General features: G+C 39.1%; 1 protein-coding gene across 2 annotated transcripts; it reads right to left on the reverse strand.

Annotated features, from left to right (window-relative positions):
- Positions 1–930: 930 nt before the first annotated feature.
- PEX3 (peroxisomal biogenesis factor 3) lies at positions 931–22,945 on the reverse strand. Of its 2 annotated transcripts, none has more exons than XM_059833896.1 (12): positions 22,873–22,945; positions 14,756–14,887; positions 13,292–13,373; positions 9,496–9,539; positions 8,143–8,267; positions 6,715–6,781; positions 6,558–6,612; positions 6,139–6,295; positions 5,126–5,196; positions 3,354–3,476; positions 2,091–2,187; positions 931–1,684 (listed from the first exon to the last, which is right to left on the reverse strand). In XM_059833896.1, the coding sequence occupies exons 1-12, from the start codon at positions 22,943–22,945 to the stop codon at positions 1,601–1,603; spliced, it is 1,110 nt and encodes a 369-aa protein (XP_059689879.1). In that variant the 3' UTR covers positions 931–1,600. The 2 variants fall into 2 exon arrangements, with proteins under 2 accessions (XP_059689879.1, XP_059689885.1); XM_059833902.1 differs by having other exon boundaries at positions 22,888–22,944.
- Positions 22,946–23,027: the final 82 nt, after the last annotated feature.

Raw genomic sequence — 23,027 nt, forward strand, 5'->3', positions numbered from 1 at the left:
TCACTACAAGAAGGACATTGAGGTGCTGGAGTGTGTCCAGAGAAGGGCGACGAAGCTGGTGAGGGGTCTGGAACACAAGTCTTATGAGGAGCGGCTGAGGGAGCTGGGGTTGTTTAGCCTGGAGAAGAGGAGGCTGAGGGGAGACCTTATCGCTCTCTACAACTACCTGAAAGGGGGTTGCAGAGAGGTGGGTGTTGGTCTCTTCTCCCAAGTGACTAGTGACAGGACTAGAGGAAATGGCCTCAAGTTGCGACAGGGGAGGTTCAGGCTAGACATTAGGAAAAAGTTCTTCACTGAGAGAGTGGTGAAACACTGGAATAGGCTGCCCAGGGAGGTGGTAGAGTCACCCTCCCTGGAGGTATTCAAGGAGCGTGTGGATGTGGCATTGTGGGATGTAGCTTGATGGACATGGTGCTGTGTGGTGTTGGGTGGGTTGTGGCTTGTTATTGTTGTTGTGTGGCGTGGGTTTTGTGTTTTTTTTTTTTTTTTGTGGGTTTTTTGATGTGTGTTTTTTTTTTTTTTTTTTTTTTTCCCCAGGTTGGACTCGATGATCTTACAGGTCTTTTCCAACCGTACTGATTCTGTGATTCTGTGATTTTAAGCAGAGGGTAGAGTGCATCCAACTTGAAAAATTCCCTAACTCAGCATGTGTCAGGATTTGTAGGGAGAGACCTGCCCTGTGAAGTTGGCAAAGAAGGGGAGGTATAGGACAACAAAAAAGCATGAATTGTTTCGGTGTTGAGGTCAAAGGTTTGTTTTTCCTGAGTAATGTTAATGAGTGCAAAACTATGACAGTGTAAGTTAAATTTATTCTTTCAGCTATGTCAAGATTTTAAGTGATGGGCCAAATGAACTTATTTCCTGCTAGTAGTGTTAATACACACACAAATTTTACATTAAAATATTTTATTACAATACAGACAACTGGGCTCAAAATTAATACAAATTAAGATAAAATATTTACAAGTTAATGTGTACAGTGTAGCTGTTTGAACAGCATAAACAAGAGAACTTCTAAAAATCCACATTCCTTTAGTAGTAAGTAACAGAGAAAGCACCCTCCAGCTTGTTCAAGAGGAACATGCATCAGTTGGCAAAGGCTTTCTGAAGAATGAAAGACTCTTTGGAATAACATTTGTAAAGTTAAGGGAAAAAAAAAAGCTTTCCTTTATAAAAAGAAAAAAATGGGAGAAGAAGAAAGAAGCCTTACTTCATTCTGCTGATCTGTGCTATTCTTTAGATCACTACCATTAGTTTTTTTTCCAAAATTTACACAGCCCAGGCAAACAAATGGGTTTTTATGTAAACTTGTAGTACTGCCACCAGATGCAATAAAAATAATCAGATGAATTATGGAAGAGTTTAACCACTTTTTTAATAGAAAAGTCTTTACATACAATGATTCTTTCAACAAGAATACTTTTAATGGGTGTTTGAAACAGAATTTTATTAGAACAAATACGGGTTCACTCCCACTTTTTTCAGAACATTCTTTCTGCTGGTCTACCACTCCTACACCATTATAAAATTAACCCAAGTCTCATCAGTAGTCACAAGGGATTTGTTATAAATACACAATCTATTCCTATAAATGTGTAGTTCATTTCTCTAGTTGCTGAGGGGTACTAAAAGCTTCATAAACATTAGCAGCAAAGTCTTTCACTTGTTCCATCATCAACAGGTCCTGGAAGAAATTTAAAGAATAAATTTGCTTAATCAAACACATCCACTGCTATTCTGGTTTTGCTACAGTACATAATACAGCATGAGAAAAGCACCTGGCACTCCCACAGAGATCTAACTCAAATTTCTTGCTTTAGAAAGGTTTAGGGGCAGAACTGCAAGTAGTAGAACCAAGTTGAGAGACCTTTTTGTGCTCCTGCACAGTTTAGCAGCGGGAAGAGGTTCTAGAAAAATAGCTTATTTTTGGAAGATACAAGTTTACAAAAAGTTTAAGTTGTGCCTATTGTTTCTACTTTGTTTTTTTAAAGCCACTGGAACTAAACAAAATTAAGTATGTTATTAAAAAGAAATATACAACATTCATTTCAAAATTTACTTGGGATATTTTAAATAAGCAAGATTCTTACCTGAACAAAGTGACTGGGTGTTTCACTGCATACTGAATGGATCTGTCCATTTATTATTGGAATTATCTTGGCTAAAGGAAGACTGACACTGGAAAGACTAGAAAAGAACAAAAAAATTGACCTAGACCTGCTCTGACATTAGTAAAGCCACTAAACTGTGATTATTACAATTCTAAATAATTACTACTTCAAAAGTAAGAGTTGAAAGACTGCAAACTAAAATGTACAGATGAAGGTTTTTTCCCCTATCAAGTCTTTCATTTAATATAGAGAGGTACCAAAGCAAGTTTCAGTAGGTGTTCCTATTACACAGTTTGACACTTACTTCTCACGCAAGAGAAATACGGTTTAGCCAGAGTCTTTACGTGTGTGTGTGTGTGTCAACAGTTGTTAGAAATGCCAGTCTACAATCTCACACTATTTCAAACTCTAAACCAGGCTTAGGACAGACAGCCAAACTACAGCCTTTGGGATATATTAAGTGATGTAAATAGTATGTATTTAAATAAAAACATTACTCTTTGAGAGCCATCAGTTATTAAAATAAACATACATAAACCCAGTTATTATTCAAGGTTTTAATTTTAATATTTTAGAAATCATATTTCAAGGATTTGAACTCAGCTTTTGGATTTGTAACACACTCATTACACTGTTTAAAACTGTACTTAACTTCAGATTAAAAGCTGTTTTTAAACAGTCTTCTAGGAAGAGGCAGAAAACTCTGAATGTTACTATTTTTTTTCAGCATACCAGCAAAGAACCTAAAGCTCTGCAGGTGCTTTGGATACATGTATTTGGAGAATCATGGTAATGCCCACGCCTTCCTTGAGAACTACAGCAACGGACAGTTGGAGTCTGGGGTGTACAGAGCTTATCTGCTAACTATAGGGGAACGCTATCTTTCTCAGGGCCTCACAGGCGAGGTACTGCGGTACATCTTTAGTAGTCACCACCAGTGGGGTAAAACCTCCTTAGCTAGACAGGCAGCCTGCTTGTACAGTGTTGGCAAAAAGTGGGAAGTACAGATCTTCTGATTTCTGCTTTCAGATCTGCAAGTAATGGTGGGAAAGATACCTCACGTGAATTCTAGCAACTTCATGGGTGAAGTGAGGAGACACTATTTATTCTTGAAAAGCAAGAAACAGAATCCTTTCCAGCACAAGAACTTCAAGCAGGCAGGAAAATCAATAGCCTTTTTTGGAATTCACTATGAACCGAAAGCATTATTCACATGAGAACCACAACAAAGAAAACATTTACCTATTTACAGAGCCATTCTGAGAGAGGTCCTGTTCAGTAGGTCTAAAAAACTCTGCCATATTGTCCAGCAGACGACTGAATCCTCTATTTAAACACGTGCTCAAAACGGTACTGAAGTCTGGACTGAAAAAAAAAAAAGAAAAGTTTGATTCCCGGGATTTATTTTTTCAAACTAAAAAAATGCTGCCAAGTGTTCAGTGCTACAGATGCCCCTCCCATAAAGGAAGATGTATGACTCAGAGAAAAGGCTGTTAGTATAGCCACCTCAAGAAAGATCAACTCCCCAGTAACTCCACAGCAAACGAATCAAACACCTACACTCTACCCTAAGGTTACTAAAAAACAGAAAAATCTAAAGCATTCCTCACTTCTCTATTTCTTACTAAGTAATAACATAGAAGGGACTTATCCTTAAAATGCCCCAGATCTCTAGCAGCTAAATTGTTAGAGTAGTTTGGCATTTGGCTCAATTAACTCTTATTCAGTATTTATTACAGAAGTTCAACAAGGCCAAGTGTCGGGTTCTACACTTTGGCCACAACAACCCCATGCAACGCTACAGGCTTGGGGACGAGTGGCTGGAAAGCTGCCTGGTGGAAAAGGACCTGGGGTGTTGATTGACAGCCGGCTGAATATGAGCCAGCAGTGTGCCCAGGTGGCCAAGAAGGCCAACGGCATCCTGGCCTGTATCAGAAATAGTGTGGCCAGCAGGAGTAGGGAGGTGATTGTGCCCCTGTACTCAGCGCTGGTGAGGCTACACCTCAAATCCTGTGTTCAGTTTTGGGCCCCTCACTGCAAGAAGGACATTGAGGTGCTGGAGCGTGTCCAGAGAAGGGCGACGAAGCTGGTGAGGGGTCTGGAGCACAAGTCTTATGAGGAGTGGCTGAAGGAACGGGGGTTGTTTAGCCTGGAGAAGAGGAGGCTGAGGGGAGACCTCATCGCTCGCTACAACTACCTGAAAGGGGGTTGCAGAGAGGTGGGTGTTGGCCTCTTCTCCCAAGTGATGAGTGACAGGACAAGAGGAAATGGCCTCAAGTTGTGCCAGGGGAGATTCAGACTGGATATTAGGAAAAATTTCTTTACTGAGAGAGTGGTAACACACTGGAGTAGACTGCCCAGGGAGGTGGTGGAGTCACCCTCCCTGGAGGTATTCAAGGAATGTGTGGACATGGCATTGTGGGATGCGACTTGATGGGCATGGTGGTGTGTGGTGAGTTTTTTTGTTTGTGTTGTTTTTTTGTTTGTTTGGGGTTTTTTTGTTTTTGTTAATGGTTGGACTTGATGATCTTACAGGTCTTTTCCAACTTTAGTGATTCTGTGATTCACTTCAGTAGCTCTCTGGTAAAAGGACACATACAACCATTCTCAAAACCATGCATTAAAAAAAATTCTGATAAGCCAAAACTAGTGTTCATTTTATCAAAGCAAGAAAATCCAAGAAAATTACTCTCAATTTACCCTGCTTTAGCAGAAGAGAAGTACTCTTCTGTTCCTGCATAACTACAGAAAAGGTGAGGAAGAGATAAGGGGGTCTGACTGGGAAGGACATCCTGGTCATCTTGTTAAGGCAGGTTTATTTCTTATAACCGATTTTCAGAGCTCTCAAATTTTGAAAATCCCAGCCTACAATTAGTGAATATAAAAATTTAATGCAGCAGTGTGGTCACATTTCGCAAATGAAAGTTGACAGCTTTTTATATGAAAGTAATTGTCTTACATAAACAATAGTTGTGAGGCGGAGGATAATATGAATACACGCTATTTCTCTATACCTTTCTAGCATATCTCTAGTTTCATTAAGTAATTTAATTGTAGCAATGTCTCTCTCTGTAAGTCCATAGGCCTAGAAAAAGCAAAGACAGACACTATTTAGTAAGAAATCCATTGGCAACCTTAAGAATAAGAGTAGAAATAGAATAGTTTTGTACCATGGAATTAAGTCAAGATGAATAAGTCAAATCTATTTAAAAGAAAAAATTTATTGTTGTAAATCAGCGTCTTTGTAATTTCTGTTCTAATTTGCCTTTTAAATATTCACCGTAGGACTTTTTTTTCCTACTAAAAACAATATTAGCAGGAAGTACCAGGCTAATGGAGCAAAGTATTTTTTCCACTGCTGACCTCCAAAACTGAAATAAACCCTGCATATCAGCATTAAGTGAAAGGAATAAGTGCATGTAGTCACACACTGAAGCCTAAGTTTCTTCTTTATACTAGTATAATATCACGTTAAGAATGACTTTTCTCCAACCTGTGGTGTGGATGGAGACAAACACCTTTAGAAAATTCAGGACATTAATGTTACAATTGGGATTAGATAGACCTTTCTCTTGACTCCTGTTCATTTTCCAGCACAAAGCAACAAAAGGCCTCAGCACACCATCACCTTCTTGTGCATCAGCCACAATGCTACAATTGTCCATGATCTTTGCTGTTACACAAGTGCAAAGTAATACAATTTAGCTTAGGGCTGAGTTAAGCTGCACTGTGCTACAGCATACATCACAGACTAAAAGCAGTAACTGGGCTGTGTTTCTGAGCTTAAAGCTGACATTCTGAGGATGACACTTGTTTTCAAACAAATCTGAAAAAAGTACAACTTTACTTTGCCTAGATTAAAGAGACAAGGATACTTGATTTATGAAAGAAGAGGCATTGCCAGTTATTAAAGATATAGATACCATGGTTCAACTACAGGACTGTTAAGCACCCTTCCCTCCCCAAAACAAACAAACAAAAATATGCAGAATGGAAAAAGGTAGATGAAAGAAATTGAAACAAGTACCTGGGTAGCCAAAGGGTTTTCTTCATCTGGCATCAGATAATGACATAAGGGAGAGTAAGATGCAATCTGATCCGAATCTTTATGTTCCACTACTTTCCTGATATCTTTCAGTTTCTGTTCCAGCTCCAGAAGAGATAGGGTGTGCTTAAGGGAAATACTGGAAAGGAGAAAGACTACAATGTTGACTGCAAAATGAATAATGATGCTTTGTTCTCCTACCGGTAACATGTTCACAAGTAACAGGATCCCAATCTGCTATACTGGTTTGCACTGGCAGACGTAGCCCGCTATAATAAAAAAGTTGTTTTGGAAAAAGTCAGTATACCTTCCTTTTTTTTATTCTAATAAAACTCATCGTTTTGGGAACAGTTATCATAATAAAACTTAAAAGCTAACCATGGAGAAATATAGACTCTTACCTTCCAAAAACTTTATGCACCGCTTGTTTAACAATAGTTATTAACTCAGTCAGTCCTAGAAGGAGGAAAGCGTCAAAATTATTCTAATATTTTGTGCTCAAGTCTAGAAAAAAAGTAGAATTTTGTAAGTGTAGTTAGTTCATAACAAGCACCATACCATCTCCTAAAAGGTGCTGAATACTTGATAAATATTGCTGCTGAACTTCAGGGGGAGCCAGTGGTGTCTACAGGGGAAAAAAACCCAACAGTTCTGTGACATGTCAACAGTAGAGAACAATGCAAAAATTATTTCAAACTGATTGTGACCAATTTCCTTAATCTTCATAACACCCTGCAGCAGATGGATTTCTCCATTCTCATGCAACTCTGTAGCTTCTGACTCTTCCTGCCATTAACCCATGGATCTTTCATAAGCCCTCTGACATTTTTCTCTTCAATACTGTACAGATCTCTTCCATCTTCAGTGGCACAGAAAAATCTTTCACTTTTCATTCATGTATAGGAAAGTTTCTTAAAAAACTGCATTGTAGGTGAAAGTAGACCCTCTGCCACCCCAAAAATTAAACCTAGTGGAATAGGATATTTATATTCAACCCTAACAAAAGCCTATCTGAGAGCAAAGAAGCTTTCAAGAACTGAGACGGGATCCGAGTTTGCTCCAGCGGAGTGCCTCAGAGTTGGCCCTGTCAACCCAATTCTCTACTGGAAAAAGAACAGAAAGGAAACATGTTTCTAGTCCAAACTCATCGTACCCTTTTAAAAAAAGCTTTTTCAGGTTTTACAAAATGAAGCACGACCTCCATCAACCCTGGCCTCCCAAATGAAAGCTTTTCTTAGACCTGCCTTGGCATGCTGTTCCTTGACTCTCAGCAGGAGCTATCACAGAGGGGCACAAAACAACTCATCAAAGTTTGTATCCATCATTTTTAGAGGAGCTGTCCAACAATTTGCAGATCTGACTCTGTACAATGGGTACTTGCTTACTGTGGAATTGATCTATTTTTATTGAGCAGTGATAGATATACTATATAAACAAAAAACCAACTATTCTATCTTGCTTGGTCCCACCAATAGACATTTAAGGTACATGGCCTTTTGGAGTTAAACAAAATAGCCAACATTTCAAAGACAACATTTTCTTCTTTAATCCTAGGAAAATTTAACTGGGGGAATTAATGTACGTGCTAGGAAGACCTAAGCTTTTACATACATTTGCATACATATCTTGGATCATCCACACAGTATTACTGTTTCACAAAAAATTAATGAAAGCAAATAAATTATTTTATGTTGGTGTTTAGATATGAAGTAACCTTCTTTAAGCGATACAAATGCAGACGAAAGATATTCTTCACTATTGCTAGTATTTTGTAAGCAACAGTATCACCAAATCATCCAAATTTAGAGGCTATTAAAACACATCAATATATGTTACTTGCAGTAATGCTTCCACACCTCCCACTCATAAGAACTCTCAGTTTTATTCTAATACTCCTAAGCTATGCCCTTTTTATCTCTTGCTAAATAATCCTTTCACTTCCAAAAAAGTGGACGTTCTACCTTTGAAACAAAACAAGAAACTTACTGTGCCGTTTTTGCAGAGTGCAGCATTATCTAGGTAGATGTAACCGCCAATAATATTTAACTGGACTCGCAAAAGAACTACTAGCATACAGGTACTATATACAGCTACAATGCTTCTTGTGAAACCTTGAAAAGAGACAACAAAATAACTTCAAAGTCAAAGAAATAAGGGTGAGTCAAGGAGGAAGAGTGCTCTCCAAGACTCAAGAATTGCAGATGATTTTTTAAATACACAGTCACATTTCTCTCATTGGTTGTCATAACACACATTTTCACAACACATACCCAAGATGGTCATAAGTCTAATATGTGCTGGAGCTACATCTAAAGTGTCCCATTTAAAGTCCCATATTAATATCATTTTGCACATTACACAAGTTATTTTGGAAAAAAAAAATTATACAAGTTGCTCCAAAAGGAAAACGGATGTACTGTCAAATCATCTTTCTTCATTAGGCCAGGAAATACACACAGTATGTTAGCCCTCATCATGCAATTAAGACACAGAAGGCATAACAGCAGCTTGGGAAAAAAAGCTACCTAAGGCAGGAGCAGCTAATATCCAAAGAAAGAAAATGAAAATGAGCACCAGCTACCAGCCATTAGGCAACAGAGGGTGTGTGGAAGAAGTGACATGAATAAATATGGATGAATGCTGAGTAGCAAGGACATGGGAAGAAAGGAGCTGGATCAAAAGTAGGATCTGTATAGGTGTTGTGAAAAGGAGAAACAAAACAAAAAGGAAGGAAAGACAAAACCAGGAAAGTGGTAGGGATAACAAATGATACTAAGGAGTCAAAAGCAGTCAAAAAGCTCAGTAGTATTCACTACATAATTATCCGACTTCGCTATCCTTTCTTCCCTTCCACCGCTTCCATCAGCCAATAAATAACAAGATGAACCAAAGGGTTCATAGCCACTGCTATGGTGGTTTTCTCCAACAGGCTTGAGAAGAGGAAAGTGCTAGCCATGTAAGGGCTGGCCTACATTTCTGGTCAATGTTTTCTGTTAGGTTCAGCATAGAGTTTTCTGAAAAACTAGTTTGATTTTTCTGTGATGGCACAGGAAGTTCTCACAATTTTTTCTTGAGCAGGATAACAAGGCAGCCAATAAAATTCTTCACCTTTGTCTCTGAGCTTCTAACTTCCCTCAGGGCTACAAAACATTCCTTCATGAGGAGTTTGGGGGAGGGGGGGCTCAGTGGGCAGGGAGGAGGTTTGCCGTGTAGTGTATTACGCTATCTTCATGTCTAGCAAAACAACAATCCAGTGTAAAGTGTGCATTTTAAAGGATGTGAAAGACATAGCAAATTTATACTAAATATTATCAGATGGAATCTTTCATTTCCACTTACTTATTATCTTTAAATCCTCCCATATTTCTAACTTGTTTGCTGGCCTGTGGGAAAAATAAATGGAAATATTAAACATTAAAAAGTATATTTTCCCTGGAAATTAATAAATATGTTAAATGAAATAGTAGCGCTCTAAGGCAAGCTCATATAGCTACTATAATTATTCAGATCAGATTCACATGTACATTGATTTGCTTCATTCAAGAAAGCAGTATATAAACCATACACTATGAAGTCACAGAAAAGATACTCAAACTTTAATGTATAAATGTAGTATTTAGTGATGTCAATTATACACTTATGTTATCAATTTTGAGTTGCTACACTAAGCAGTCAGAAAAAGCCTACTGATGGTACAAAGTGGTCTTTTCTGGGGCCTTGATCCTGTATATACTTAATGTAGACCTCAGTTCAGTAGGGCTTCCTGTGTCCACCTGTGCATAATAAGCATAGGATCAGAATTTCTATGTCCTACTTTCTTGCAAGATTTACCATTGCCTGATTTGGTTTTAAAGTTCAGATTTGATCATCAAAAAACAAAGAGATCATGACCATCTGTGGAAAAGAAATCTTGTGCCATCCACACAAATGCAAGTTGATCTTTTTTCTTTTGTTGAGGCATGTTTACTTTTTTGACCTGACCAATTCTTAAAATTTTATATATTCTGCAGCCAAAAGAGCAAGGCTGTAGATTGCACAGATACACCTGAACTGCCTAAGGTATATTGCATATTTATAACTCCTATCCAGAGGTAATGTTAGAAATATAGTGGCAGTAGTAAAGGTAAGAGCAAGCTAACCATCCAAAAAGTTTCGTCAGCCATTCTTGCCTACTGAGCACTGTTAGTAAAGAATGGCTACTGTATCACTATCGTGGAAGAAATAATTTGTGCAAGTCACTTACAGAAACATTTGGTAATTTCTTAGGATCAGAATTAACACTTAAATATTTAGGGCAGATAGTTCAGATTAACCTATGCTTAGACTTTACAGTAACCTAGTTTATAAAAAAATAATACACTTTTCACCAGAAATCATTTCTCTTTACAGGCACAATTAACCATTGAGGAATGTTTTAATCTGTCTGGAACAAACACATGCACTTTGGCATTAGTTTGACCATTATATCACTTACATAAACAATGAATTTTTAAGCTCACTGCTATCAAATAATGCAGATGAACCGATATAATAAACTATTAAGTCTACAACTCCAAAAAGTAAAGAGACAGATTAAAGAAATGACAGCTGGAAGAGATACAAGGATCCATGGCACATACAAAAACAGTTTACATACTTCTCTTTTTGCAAGCTAAATCAACAGTTTTAAAAGCTATTCTAAAGCAAAACAAAGGAAAGACTGTTAAAAAATACAGTAATATTTCTATAGATAAAACACGTAACAGGACTCAAAACCACATTTGTTACTTGTGAGTGGTAAGCTTTCCATGCCAACTGAAGAGAGAAAGAGAAGCCAATACATCAATGTCAGCCAACTACATTTGCACCTATTATGTCAAAACATGTTCTGGAGCTCATGCTTACAAAGTTTCTCCTCACAGCTTAAGGCAACAGCCAGGTAACAGTTAAAGTCTGCAAGTATTAAGCTGAACAGTGGAAATGGATTTTACAGTCTTTATCTGCTGCAATTTATAAGATTCAGCTGCTACTCAAAACTCAATTTTTACTATTTCACATTTATTGATTTGGAAAACCATTATCTGCTACGGAAGGAAAAAGCAACGTAAACAAAAAAAAATACAGGTTTAGAGTAAAGCTAAATGCTGAATAGGTGGGAGATACGCAACACCTGCAAGTCTACAGCAGCAGGTACTTCATCTCATTCAATCATATTACTTTGAAAAGAGGACAGACAGAGCAAAAACATCTGTGGTCTTGCATGCTGCTCCCTCTTTAAAAGTCTGTCTGGAAGACTGAAGATCTCAGCCTGCTTACACCCCCCAACCTACCACTGGCCACAACGAATTACTAAAACAATGTAAAAAGGTTTTAAATTCAAGGAAGTGAACGAATGTTAAAGTTAAAGGAGTTTACCTAAGCCATAACATGATCTGTAACATATGATAACAGATCCATAACATGTTAAGCCATAACATACATGATGTGAGAAACAGAATACATCTTCAGGGACATTAAGAAAGGTAAATCTCCACATCTACTCTTTTGTGTATTCAACAACAATGGCACTCAAAGGTCTGGAGCCATTTGATTCATGTTCTCAAATGGAAGTAGAAAGAAAACAAATCTGTATCTCCATGTGTAGCACAAGAATGCAGAGCTTCTTCAAAGGCTCACTTCAACGTGAAATGAGCCTGATGGCTCAATTCCTTGATCTGTGCCTTCCCAACCCCTTCTCTACCTTTTCAGTTCAAAAGTTCAAGCATCTAGTTAAAACTTCCTCAGCGTAAGTCAAAAAAGGATGCATTAAGACACAAACTCCACTGTAAGATACACTCTAAATGGCCATCCACGCTTACAGCATATTGCACTTAACCAGCATTTTAAGAAATACTTGTTTTCAGAAATGCGTAACAGTAATATCAGAAAGTATCATCCCTATTTTCACTGGGATTATTAGAATTCAGAAGTGTATCACCATACCCGTAAACTGTTTCAACTAGTCAAACAAGTTAGGGACACCAGATGTATTTCGATAAAAGAATGCATCGTACAGAGAACAAACTAAGGCATTATATGTCTTTACCATTGAACAAAGGATTACAGGCCTCTGTAGACTATTTTGCTGCACAGTCCAGCAGACAAATCTGGTGATCCACAAGATCTTTTGTTCATCCAGGTTAAATTTTCATTATTATAAGAAATATATTAAATATTCCATTAAAATTAACTTTTCCTAATTTCTTGTTATTTGGGATAAATAATATTCAATTACAGTTGCAAATTTGCAGAAAATTTGTTATAAAAACATCATTCAGGCTGTAATTCCCACTTTAAATATCACATTCTGCTTCCTTCTTGTGGGAGTTTTTTTGACTGAAAAAAGAATGACTGATAGGTAATCTATTAAATGCTGGTCAGCTGAAGTTATAGCTATATAAATAAGCTAGTTGGAGGTAAACTAGAAAGGCAGTCTAGAGTGAGTCAGAAATCCTCTGTTAACTGCCTACATAACACTTTTACTCTGTGCCAAATGCAGAGCAGCTTACTCTACTTTTAAGGTATGCTATTATGCATTTCATATATTTAAAAATATGCTATTTGTTCCTGCAGGTATAAGGAAACCAAAGGCATTTTCTGACAGGGAAGCATTCCTCTTAACATATGACATGTCCCTATTTGTTCTACTTCAAAAAGAAAAAAAGTACTTCTCATAGCTTACATCCATTTGCAATCTTATCTTAGATACTTTCCACTACTACTCACATCTGACCTTGATAAGATTACATAAACATTTTTACAAACACAACGTCAACAAGTCCATCGAGATACTCTGTCCTGTTTAAGATAGGCAGATAAAGTACTTACAGGATCTAGTCTATCTTATAAGCACTTCAGCAAAAACCATTGCTCTCATTATAGCATCCTAAAGGAACTATTATTTTTTGTAACATTTGGAAAATGCCAGCCACACCTATCACAATACATCTAAAATGACACAAAATATTTACGTAGTGATTTCAAAATAATTTAGCGACTCAGTGGGACACAACCAAAATCCTGCATGCTCTCTACATTATAAATACATAATTTTAAAAAACCCTTATCTTGTGATCAAAACAAGTGATCTTTTACACAATAAACAAAACAGTCTTACCTATTTTTAAGAAGGGATGTGAGACTCTCAGAATTTAATTGGTGCATTAAGGCATCCCTCAATGTTGGAAGCATTGACAGCACTTTATCAAAAGGAAAAAAAAAAATGTCAACAACAAAACATCATAAGCCTATCCCCAGCTTTCACTCAACAGCTGCTATAAAATGTAAATCCCGTTGCTCAACACGCAAAGCTAGGAGGACAAAGAAAAGAGGAAACCCTGGGGGTACTCAGAAGTGCAATTACCTGTGTGCCTCTTAGGAGCTTGGGCACAATGCTGCCCTTACCTGGCTACATGTCTTTGTTGGCTCTAGCTGCAGATGTGTACTCACATCCTGCATATATATCTAGATATACCTGCCTTCAACTCCCCAGAATAAAATCTGGTGAAAATCTACTGTTGCATTTCTCCAAAGGAGAAGAAAAAGGTCTGAGGTTTGGTTTTATCCCCAACAAGAGAACCAGAGAAAGGTATGTTTTAAATAAAAGAAAGCTGGTGGGGAAAAAATCCTTTACTTTTCAGAATATTCGATGTCCTATTTGCTGTTATACGATGGGAACAAGAAATGGAAAACAAGCATGCACAGAACATAATAAATACTAAGAACAAAATATGAAAAATCTTGACAAGAACGCATGCTGCCAGACAGAAGGTACTTTGTACAACAAAGGGCAAAGAAAAACTCAGTTCTTGCAGTAAAATCAATCCCAGCACTACAAAATGGAAAAGATGAAAATGAAATACCAGGGTATCTCATGTCAGGGTAAACACAGTGCACAAAAAGCATTTGCAGCCACCCAAGAAGCCATTGCAAATTTCAAGAGAAAAAAATGCTGCCCAATTTGTTTTATAGAAATAGTTTTGAATGGCCTGTATTTACCGGAATGACGAGGATTTTGTTAAACTCTACCCTACCATCTCCTCTCCAAAAATCCAAAGACCACTGCTGTAATATAAATACTTTCAGTTTTTGCTCCCCAGCTAGTCAGGTACCTTTTAACTGTTAAAATGGAGGGAACTAATGGGCTGACGTGCTTCTTATTTGTAAATAAAAATTACCCAGCAAGCTCTCTGTGTAGCTTACTAACAATGTGCTATAATGAATAAAATAACCCTGCTGTAAATTCAGTATTGTTTGAATCTGTGTGCTGTTTCACACCTCAGCACCACATGCAGTTTAGGGCAATACGAAGTGACAAAAAATTGTAACCTGCATGTATATTTGTGTGCATTATAGATGTATATATTCAAACCAAGGGTTAAGATGACCCCTAGAAATCTCTTTAATCCTCTGTTCTTCAGATTCTGTTTTTATTATGCAAAATTACTCTATTTGTGCACTAGTATTTAATTAAGATTTTGAATTCACCTATATTATCCTTCTTCTTCCATCCTGTCAATATGTACTATAAATCCCCCAATAATTCCACCTATCAAGAACAGTAGCTATTTCCTTATCTTACCTGTCATATTGCACGTCCTCTGATTACTTTCAAAATGATACTGCCTTCGTGCTTGGGCGATGTATTCAGCTGCCTCTCGTTCTTGGATTTCTCTGATTTTCTTCTGCCCATATTTTCCCAGTAAATAGACTCCTACAGAGAGATTTTCATATTACAAGCTGCTTTAAAAATGTGAGGAGGGTCCCTTCAGCCCCTTTCTTTGATTTTAAACCATAAGGGTGCATAGTGGGTTTTTTGGGATATGTGGGTCTTGAGTATTTTAATTCTAATTGACAAAGTAATACTCAGAAATAATGTTTTCAAAATTAATTAAGATGTCAAGGGTAATGGCTTGAATCAGTATAAGAAAATTTCCTGAGAAGACATATCTTGAAAAAGGCATTTTTGCTACTACTGCAACATGAACAACTAGTACTGAAGAGACTGAAGCAAATATTGGGAAGAGGAAAAAAAAAGTGTAGGGTAACAAAAATAAATAATAGAGAAAAGAAACTGAAATGCACAGGTCTGGAGATGGATGAAAATTTAAATTCTTTTAAAAGATATCTTTCTAAAATTAGCAGAAATTAGACATAAAACTCAAGTCTTAAAAATCACATAAGATGAAAATGTTACAGACCAACACTTCCTTCGTTTGGTCTTGAAACTTCTCCATACGAAGAACCTTAGCTTCAGTGGTGCTTGACTGCAGCCCTCTTACTTCTTACCATACCTGGTTCCTACTCTTCAGCCTCACTCTTCTCCTACCCTTGAGGATCTGATCATCCCTCATCACCCTCGCTATGAATCTCCATTTCCACAAAGACCCACCAAAAATTTTTGCTCTACATTTCCTCCTCTCCCAACGCACATCCCTTTGAAGTTTCCCCCAGTGCTCTTCCCACACCACCAGGCATTCAGAGATGTCTCCAGGCTGCCCACAGCCCTCTTCTCATCTTTCCTCATCTCCATCCCCCTTTCTAAGCCATTCCTCAAGATACCACTACGTCTTCTATACTTACCCTCAGCACCTCTGCCCATCGCCAGCTGCTTCGCCTGAATTTCTCCCCCTCCACCCAGGGCTTCTCATAACACCTCCTGTGTATCAAGTTCATTTGCTGCCTCCTGTATGCACTGGTAGCAGCAGTTTTCTATTTAGGCGCATAACAAGCTCTTCCCATGTTCTCTCATGAAAGAATTGGGGTGGGGGGTGGAGATAAGGGCGGAACAAACCCAAGCAGAAAAGACTATTGTACAAGTTGATAATCTTCTGTCCACTGGGGAGCAATCCCCTAAGTACTGAAACTCCTCTACAGAGTGCCAGCTCTGACTCTGTCAAGTCAGTAATGGTACACAGAAGAAGAAATCTGAGTATCAAATCAAGTCTTTATTTTCTTCCACCAAGCACTTTCAAAAGTCATAAACACAGACCTACGAAGTTTTCTTTAAAGTTCAATTTTCACATTTTGAAGTTAATATCTGAATGAATGAGGCATTTAACAGTTGCCCTGAAAGTTGAAAAACTATTTTTGAGCCCGATCCACAAAAACTAAAAAAAAAACAAACCCAAACTCCACAAAAATTTTAATTCAGCTACATTTTTTACATCATTAAAACCTTTCAACACATTCTCCAAAACTACCATCAGTATTTCAGAAGGCTTGTCAACTTTGTGCCCCAATATTCACAGTTGCAAAAAAAAATCCAGCTATTCATATTGGCATTATGTTTCCTAATACGCAACTACAAGCCAGACCAGTTTGGAACAGCTGCAGTCACATCCATTTATTTCCCAAAAGCCTCATAAAATAAAAATGGGGAAGTCACTCTCTCTTCCTTCAGCTTTTAGGCAGACTGAGCATTTGCCGTGCAGAAGACTCACCCCCTTAGATGCAAACTTTTATGTCTATGGAACCATAATATTAAATGCAATTTTACCACTGTAAATTGTTAACCAACATGAGATTTCGTAAATAACAATTAGATTATTTTTCTCTAAAAAATTATCAATCCCTGCCAAGAACATGTATTTATAACACAACTGTCAGGGTACTTTTTTTTTTTTTTTGCAGTTAACATACTGAAACAGCAACAATTTTTTTAGTATTAGGAAATAATTTTAGAATACAAGATTTTTCCAATCATTTATCCCACCACATTTGTCACATTACATTCAGATATAGTCATTTGTCCAAATGACTACTTTTGTTCATTTTTCTCCCCTTTAACTCCGGGTTTAGTGGCAGAAAAGTCTCATAAGTATAAAAAACCCCTCTTCCTGCCTGTACACAGGACACAGGCAGATATGCAAACAATTCAAGAAGGATCATGTGCATGCCCTTGAGTGATATGCTGGAACAGCACCTTTATAATTAAGGTTGAGACACCTAATTGCTTAATACTCGATTGTTAAAGCTGTGTGATTACTCTGTACTAAGAACTGCTGTGCCTTGTGAGGGTCCAAAGCTGCACTAGCAGTCATCCAGGTTTAACAAAGAGTTTCCAGAAAAAAACCTTGTCTAAAATCATGATGCAACACCAGTTACTAGTAGTCTTATTTCTCCCCTCCTCCCCTGAATTAAGCCATAACTTTGACCCATCACTAACAGATGTTACTTACTCCAATATCATCTTTATCTTTGGGAATGCAATGCATTAGAAGTTAACCAAAGAAAAGTTACACCATCCACACAGCTTAAGCAAAACCAATGAACAACAAAAAAGTCTGGATGTCAGCAGCAGACTGCCTGTTACTAACTGCATGGCTCATAAGTGCCTCTGAGTTGCCTGGAGGACACAGCACTGCACTTGGGAAATTTGAGTCTCATTCGTGACAGTGAACTTCTGCCCACTAGTCACTCATGCCTGAACGCAGCATCAGAGCCTCTGCAAATCTCTGGCTTACGGGACATTTCAAGGAGCTGCCAGCTTGGGAGTCAGTCTGCATGTGTGTTCACATTTTATTTTAGAACTACCCTGTGTACCTATATTAATACATGTGGCATTAATTCAGAAGACTTGAAAATAACACAGACTTCTAAGAAGTCCAGGCTGAATGCATCACATGAAGACATCATCACTTGGAGTTGGAAGCAGGACCAAAGAAAGCCACATCCCAAGAACTGCTGTAATGACAAGTCAGCTAACATAACTGTAGGAAACTAAACTAACATTTTGAAAGTCTCTGTTGTTATAAACAAGCTAAGTGGACACCAACTTTTTACAATAGCTAATATACCTCAATTTTACCTCTCAGTATCTGATAGAAGGCCTGCAAGAAGTGGCAGTAGCAACATTTTACTCACATCTCATTAGCTAAACTGCTGTATAGATGGAACTTCATACCGAATCTTTCCCATATGTTCCGTACAAAACCAGGAATTAAGAAAATTCAGAAATAATGATACTGCCCGAAAGGTAATTTCTACATAAAACTTCTTCTGCCTTCATTAAATTGTGAGCTATGCAAACAACTATAGCCCCAACACTTCTGGTTCACAGAGGGTTCAGCAACAGATGAGTGGTACAAACCAGGATTACATCACCTGATGCCAGAACCTTCAGGTACAGCAACCTCAGTAAGGATCTCAAGCTACAATTCATACTGCTTTAAAACTGATCTACAAAGTGAAACATATTGACATTTGTATTGGCTGTCTGTGCTGGTTTTGGCTGGGATAGAGTTAATTTTCATCATAGCAGCTAGTATGGGGCTCTGTTTCGGATTTGTGCTGAAAACAGCATTGATAATACAGGGATGTTTTAGTCACTGCTGAGCAGAGCTTACACAGTCAAGGCTTCTTCTGCTTCTCACACCACCCATGAGTAGGTTAGAGGTGAACAAAAAGTTGGGAGGGGACACAGCCGGGACAGCTGACCCCAACTGACCAAAGGGATATTCCATACCATATGATGTCATGCTCAGCAATAAAACTAGGGGGGAGGTTGGCGGGGGAGCTGCTGCTTGGGGACTGGCTGGACAATAGTCAGTTGGTGGTGAGCAATTGTTTTCATTTGCATCACTTGTCCTTCTTGGGTTTTATTTTTCTTTCTCTTTGTTATTCCCTCCCCCCTTCCTTACAATGTTTATTATCATTATTGTTATTTCTCTTTTTTAATTATTAGACTATTTTTAATCTCAACCCATGAGTTTTCTCACTTTCACCCTTCTGATTCTCTCCCCCATGTCACCGGGGTGTGGGGGGGAGGGAGGGAGTGGCTGTGCAGTGCTTAGTCCCCAGCTGCGTTTAAACCATGACACTATCCTACAATGCTGGGAACACCTGGCGTCTATAGTACCCATATCCTGTGGAAGCAACAATTTGATTCATCTGTTAACAGTGAATTGAGATAATTACGCTCTAATTTGTCTCTGTAGGCCTCTTCAGCTGTAGCACTGTATAGTTTCTTCCCATCTAAATGTAAGTAATGGAAGTAGCTTACAGAATCTGTAGGCTCTTACATATTCATGCCAGTGGCCTCAAACAGGTAGGATATTTCTCATATCACATAAGTTATGGCTTACTTCTCCCTCAGCCCTTTCCCTTCTTCACAAGTGGAAGGGAGAGATGAGCAGAAGGGTGGGATTGGTAACTAGGAGGCATCAAGTTTCCTGGAAACCTCTTTACAACGCTATGTAACAATTACCCTCACTGCCATACTTCCCTCAGGAAAAAAAAAAAAATCAAGGCAAAATTTTCAGTTTTAAGAATTTCATTATGTAGAAATTGCGCTGACACACAGAAGCCTGCATTCTTCCAGAACACCAATAGCTCTGTAAGTTGTGGTTTGTCCTTATGTACAAGCAAGCCGTGCATCATCTGACATACAACTGTCCCATTATGGTTGAAAACCATATTTAAAATAAAAAGACACTAAAGCCTTATTCTCTTGGCACTACTGAGTCCCACCATAACGTATTTAATACCCCTGTACTCACTCACAAACCAAGACAACTTTCTTTGCTAAGCAGACGGACTTCTGACCTGAAGCACTCTTTCTGCAAGCCAAAGGTTGCAACAGATGAAATTGAGCAATAATTCACTCACCACTGAAATCAGAACCATACATTGCAGACGCACCCTGAACTTGCTCTTCCACTGCAACAAGAGAATTTCAACAGTGAATCATTTTTTAGTATCTATTGAAATCTGCCTTGAACACTAAGCATTGACATAGAAATCACTTTAAGGTAGATCTACCTATCCAATAAGAACAAGTGAACATAACACATCCTTGCAGCTCCATCATGCTAGCTCTCTACTTTAAGTATTTTTAGTGGGTTTGATCCCAGAGCACTAGGTTTTGCTTGCTTGAAGAGATTTAAGTCTTTTTAGTACACAATTTACTTTATATTGCTAAAAGAACAGAGTTCTGAAGAAAGGGTTTGCACGGGGTCTTTGCTAAGTTGAGGTCTCCTCAAACCCACTCTATGGTTAAGGGAAAATTACACCTATTTCAGTTGCTTTTCTCTCAATTTGAGCTCTTATTTTATGAGTTTTGTATCTTCATAAGCAAAAAAAACTGTTGCAGCATTGACATCAACAGAAATTACACTAAGAATGACAGCCACTGATAACACACAAGGAATCCATCTCAGTAAACAGAGGAAAGGCTACCAACAATTTCAGATTTTGGTTCAATAATTCTCAGTAACACAACACTGATACAACATTGCATCAGTAATAGTGTAGAGACTCTTCTGTACTGTCTAACAAATCATTAAATATTCACATTAATCTCTGACCACGTGCCAGTTAAAGACTTAAAATCATTAAACCCCGTGATGTCTCATTTTCCTTGTTACATACTCCTTCCCAGAAAATGCACCTCCAGCTCTTAAAAAAAACCAAACACACCAGAGAGATGTGGATTCCTGTCTCTGGTATTGAATCAGCAGATTTGGATGCTTTTCTGAAATAGTTCAGCCACTTCCAAATATTCTGTCTTCAAGTAAAAGTAGTGATGTAAAGTTGCATTCTACCTTTCAACGTTAGCCAGTATTTTTTGGAGGAAAGTCCATTCTGGATCTCAGAGTTCTGATTCATTGGTGGTGGCATCACCATAGCTCCTGGAGTTATTTTAAGGTCTGATCCATAACTAATATGTAGACGGCCAAAGCACTGAAGATTCAGCTGCTGCACAACTGTAGTGCAGCTCTCTGCAGTAAATCCCTCCATCTCCCAGGCTGCCCTAAAATACCATGGTGCAAGTTGCAGCTGGTGGCAGCTAATGATGTTCTCCTGCTTGCAGATGCCCTGATTAACTACAGCGTCTCAAATACAAAAAAGCAATTCTCCACAGAATCCTCAAATACAACACGGCCTGAGGAAACAGGTACTTGATCCATGCTGCAGGCAATGACAGCATAGTTCAACATTTTCAGTCGGAAGTTGAAACGCTTGTTACAAGAGGAGCATCGTGGGTTTTTCTGGACTGGTCACACTTTAAATGACTTTAGTTTAATCCCTGATTAATATTATTTTTTAAACTGTACTTCATCCAGTCAGTAGCATTGTATTGAAAGTGACACTGAATTGTACATAAACAGCACCAAACATAGAAAAATCTGTAAATTCAACAAAATTACAATGGTTTGCAGGCTGGCAGAGGGCTGCTTATACACGATAAATTTAGGATTTCAGGCTATGAGGACTACCAAGAGCCACAAGCTCCCCAATATCTGCTTTCCTACTTGGACGTTGATCCACGTTTACTAGCTGAAACTGGGACAACTGTTGTCTTTACTATTCCCATTTGTCCACCCACCACTCTCACAAAGACAGCTGAAGGGGAGGGAGAACAGCTTGCAGGTTACAGCCTAGTATATTAGAGTAAATCCATTTACTTAACATGGTGGGCTGCAAGTGCGGTGGCTCAGAAACTGGTAAACATTACGTTCCGCTGTACTTGCAGAGTCAGAAAACCTGCAGGTGAGGGGGTGAACTGGAGAAGCAGTCTGACAAGTACTTCAGTAACCATCATCTAACTTATCATCATGTATTAATCTGCACTCTTTGGAAAAACACAGAAGGAATTCATGCTGAAAGAACGCAGAGGACACAACCAAGGCAAGTCAAAAATATATACAATCCACCTTCACAAGAGACCTCACCTGAATATGAGACAAAACGTACTGCAAAAACCCCGGAGCCCTCAGAATATTTAACTGTTCAGGCAAGTTCCAACTGGTATAAACAAATAAAAACTTTCCTTAGCAACTCTGTAATATTTAATTGTGTGTCATTTGCATAAGAAATAAGTACATCTGATGACTAAGCGTGCAAAGACATGGCTGTACCTTTTGAGGAGTACCTAATCTCCAGCTGCACAGATATGCACTTTATTATTAAAGAGAGAGATAGATCCAAGGTGTTCTTTTAAATACAATTCCAACTAAAAATAACCCTATAACTCCTCCAAGGCAAGGAGGAGCTTACCAGACCATAACCACCCTACAGGTTAGGCAGGAGCCTGAAGGGAGAGGAAAGGCTTGAATAATTAACGTAAATCCTTCTCTCCAGCAAAGTTTTGTGTCTGCAGTTGGTTTATATTTGACAATTCACCTCAATGCACAAGTCACTCTTAAAGTACAGGCTTTCAGCCTCCATCCTAAAAATAATAACACAAACGTCACCCACACTTTGCACGGTTACATGTTGTTTCAAACCAACGCAAACACCCGCCGTAAGAACCCCCAGGCAACTCGAATCCCTGTATTTCAGGACTTGCAGGACGACGTGTAGGTTTTCCTCCCTGACTATGAGAAAAATCCTCCTGCCACCTGAGCTCTCCCACAGGCGGTCGGTAGGTGCGTTTTGGTGTCGCCAGCAAGGTAAAGGACTGCTCCGCCACCGCGGAGCTCCCTGCGCAACAGCCCGCCGCCGGGCCGGTCACGCCAGCGGCCGGCACAGGGCTCGCCCGGCAGCAGACAGCTTTCCTGCCAGCGGGGAACCCGCCTGACCACCGGGGGGTCGTCGGGCCCAGCAGCCGAGCGCCGCCTCTGCGGGGGCCTCGCCGGCGGGAACCGGGAGCACTTCAGCGGGAGTGGGGAGGCCCCACGGCCCCAAGGCCGGCTCCCCGCCGAGCCCTATTACCGCGCCGCCCCCCCCACCCCGGCGCAGCTGCCAGGCACTCACCGCCGAGGAATGTACCGAGGACGAGGCATTTCTTCTTGTGCCGCTTAAGGAAACTCCAGAGCGACCGGAGCATCCTGCGCGCCCGGCCCGGCCGCCCCTCGCCTCCCGGCGTCAGCGGAAGGGGCGGTGCTTCGCCGCTCGGCCCCCCCGGAAAC

The sequence above is a fragment of the Gavia stellata genome, chromosome 2 (genome assembly GCF_030936135.1).
Source record: "Gavia stellata isolate bGavSte3 chromosome 2, bGavSte3.hap2, whole genome shotgun sequence".
NCBI lineage: Eukaryota > Metazoa > Chordata > Aves > Gaviiformes > Gaviidae > Gavia > Gavia stellata.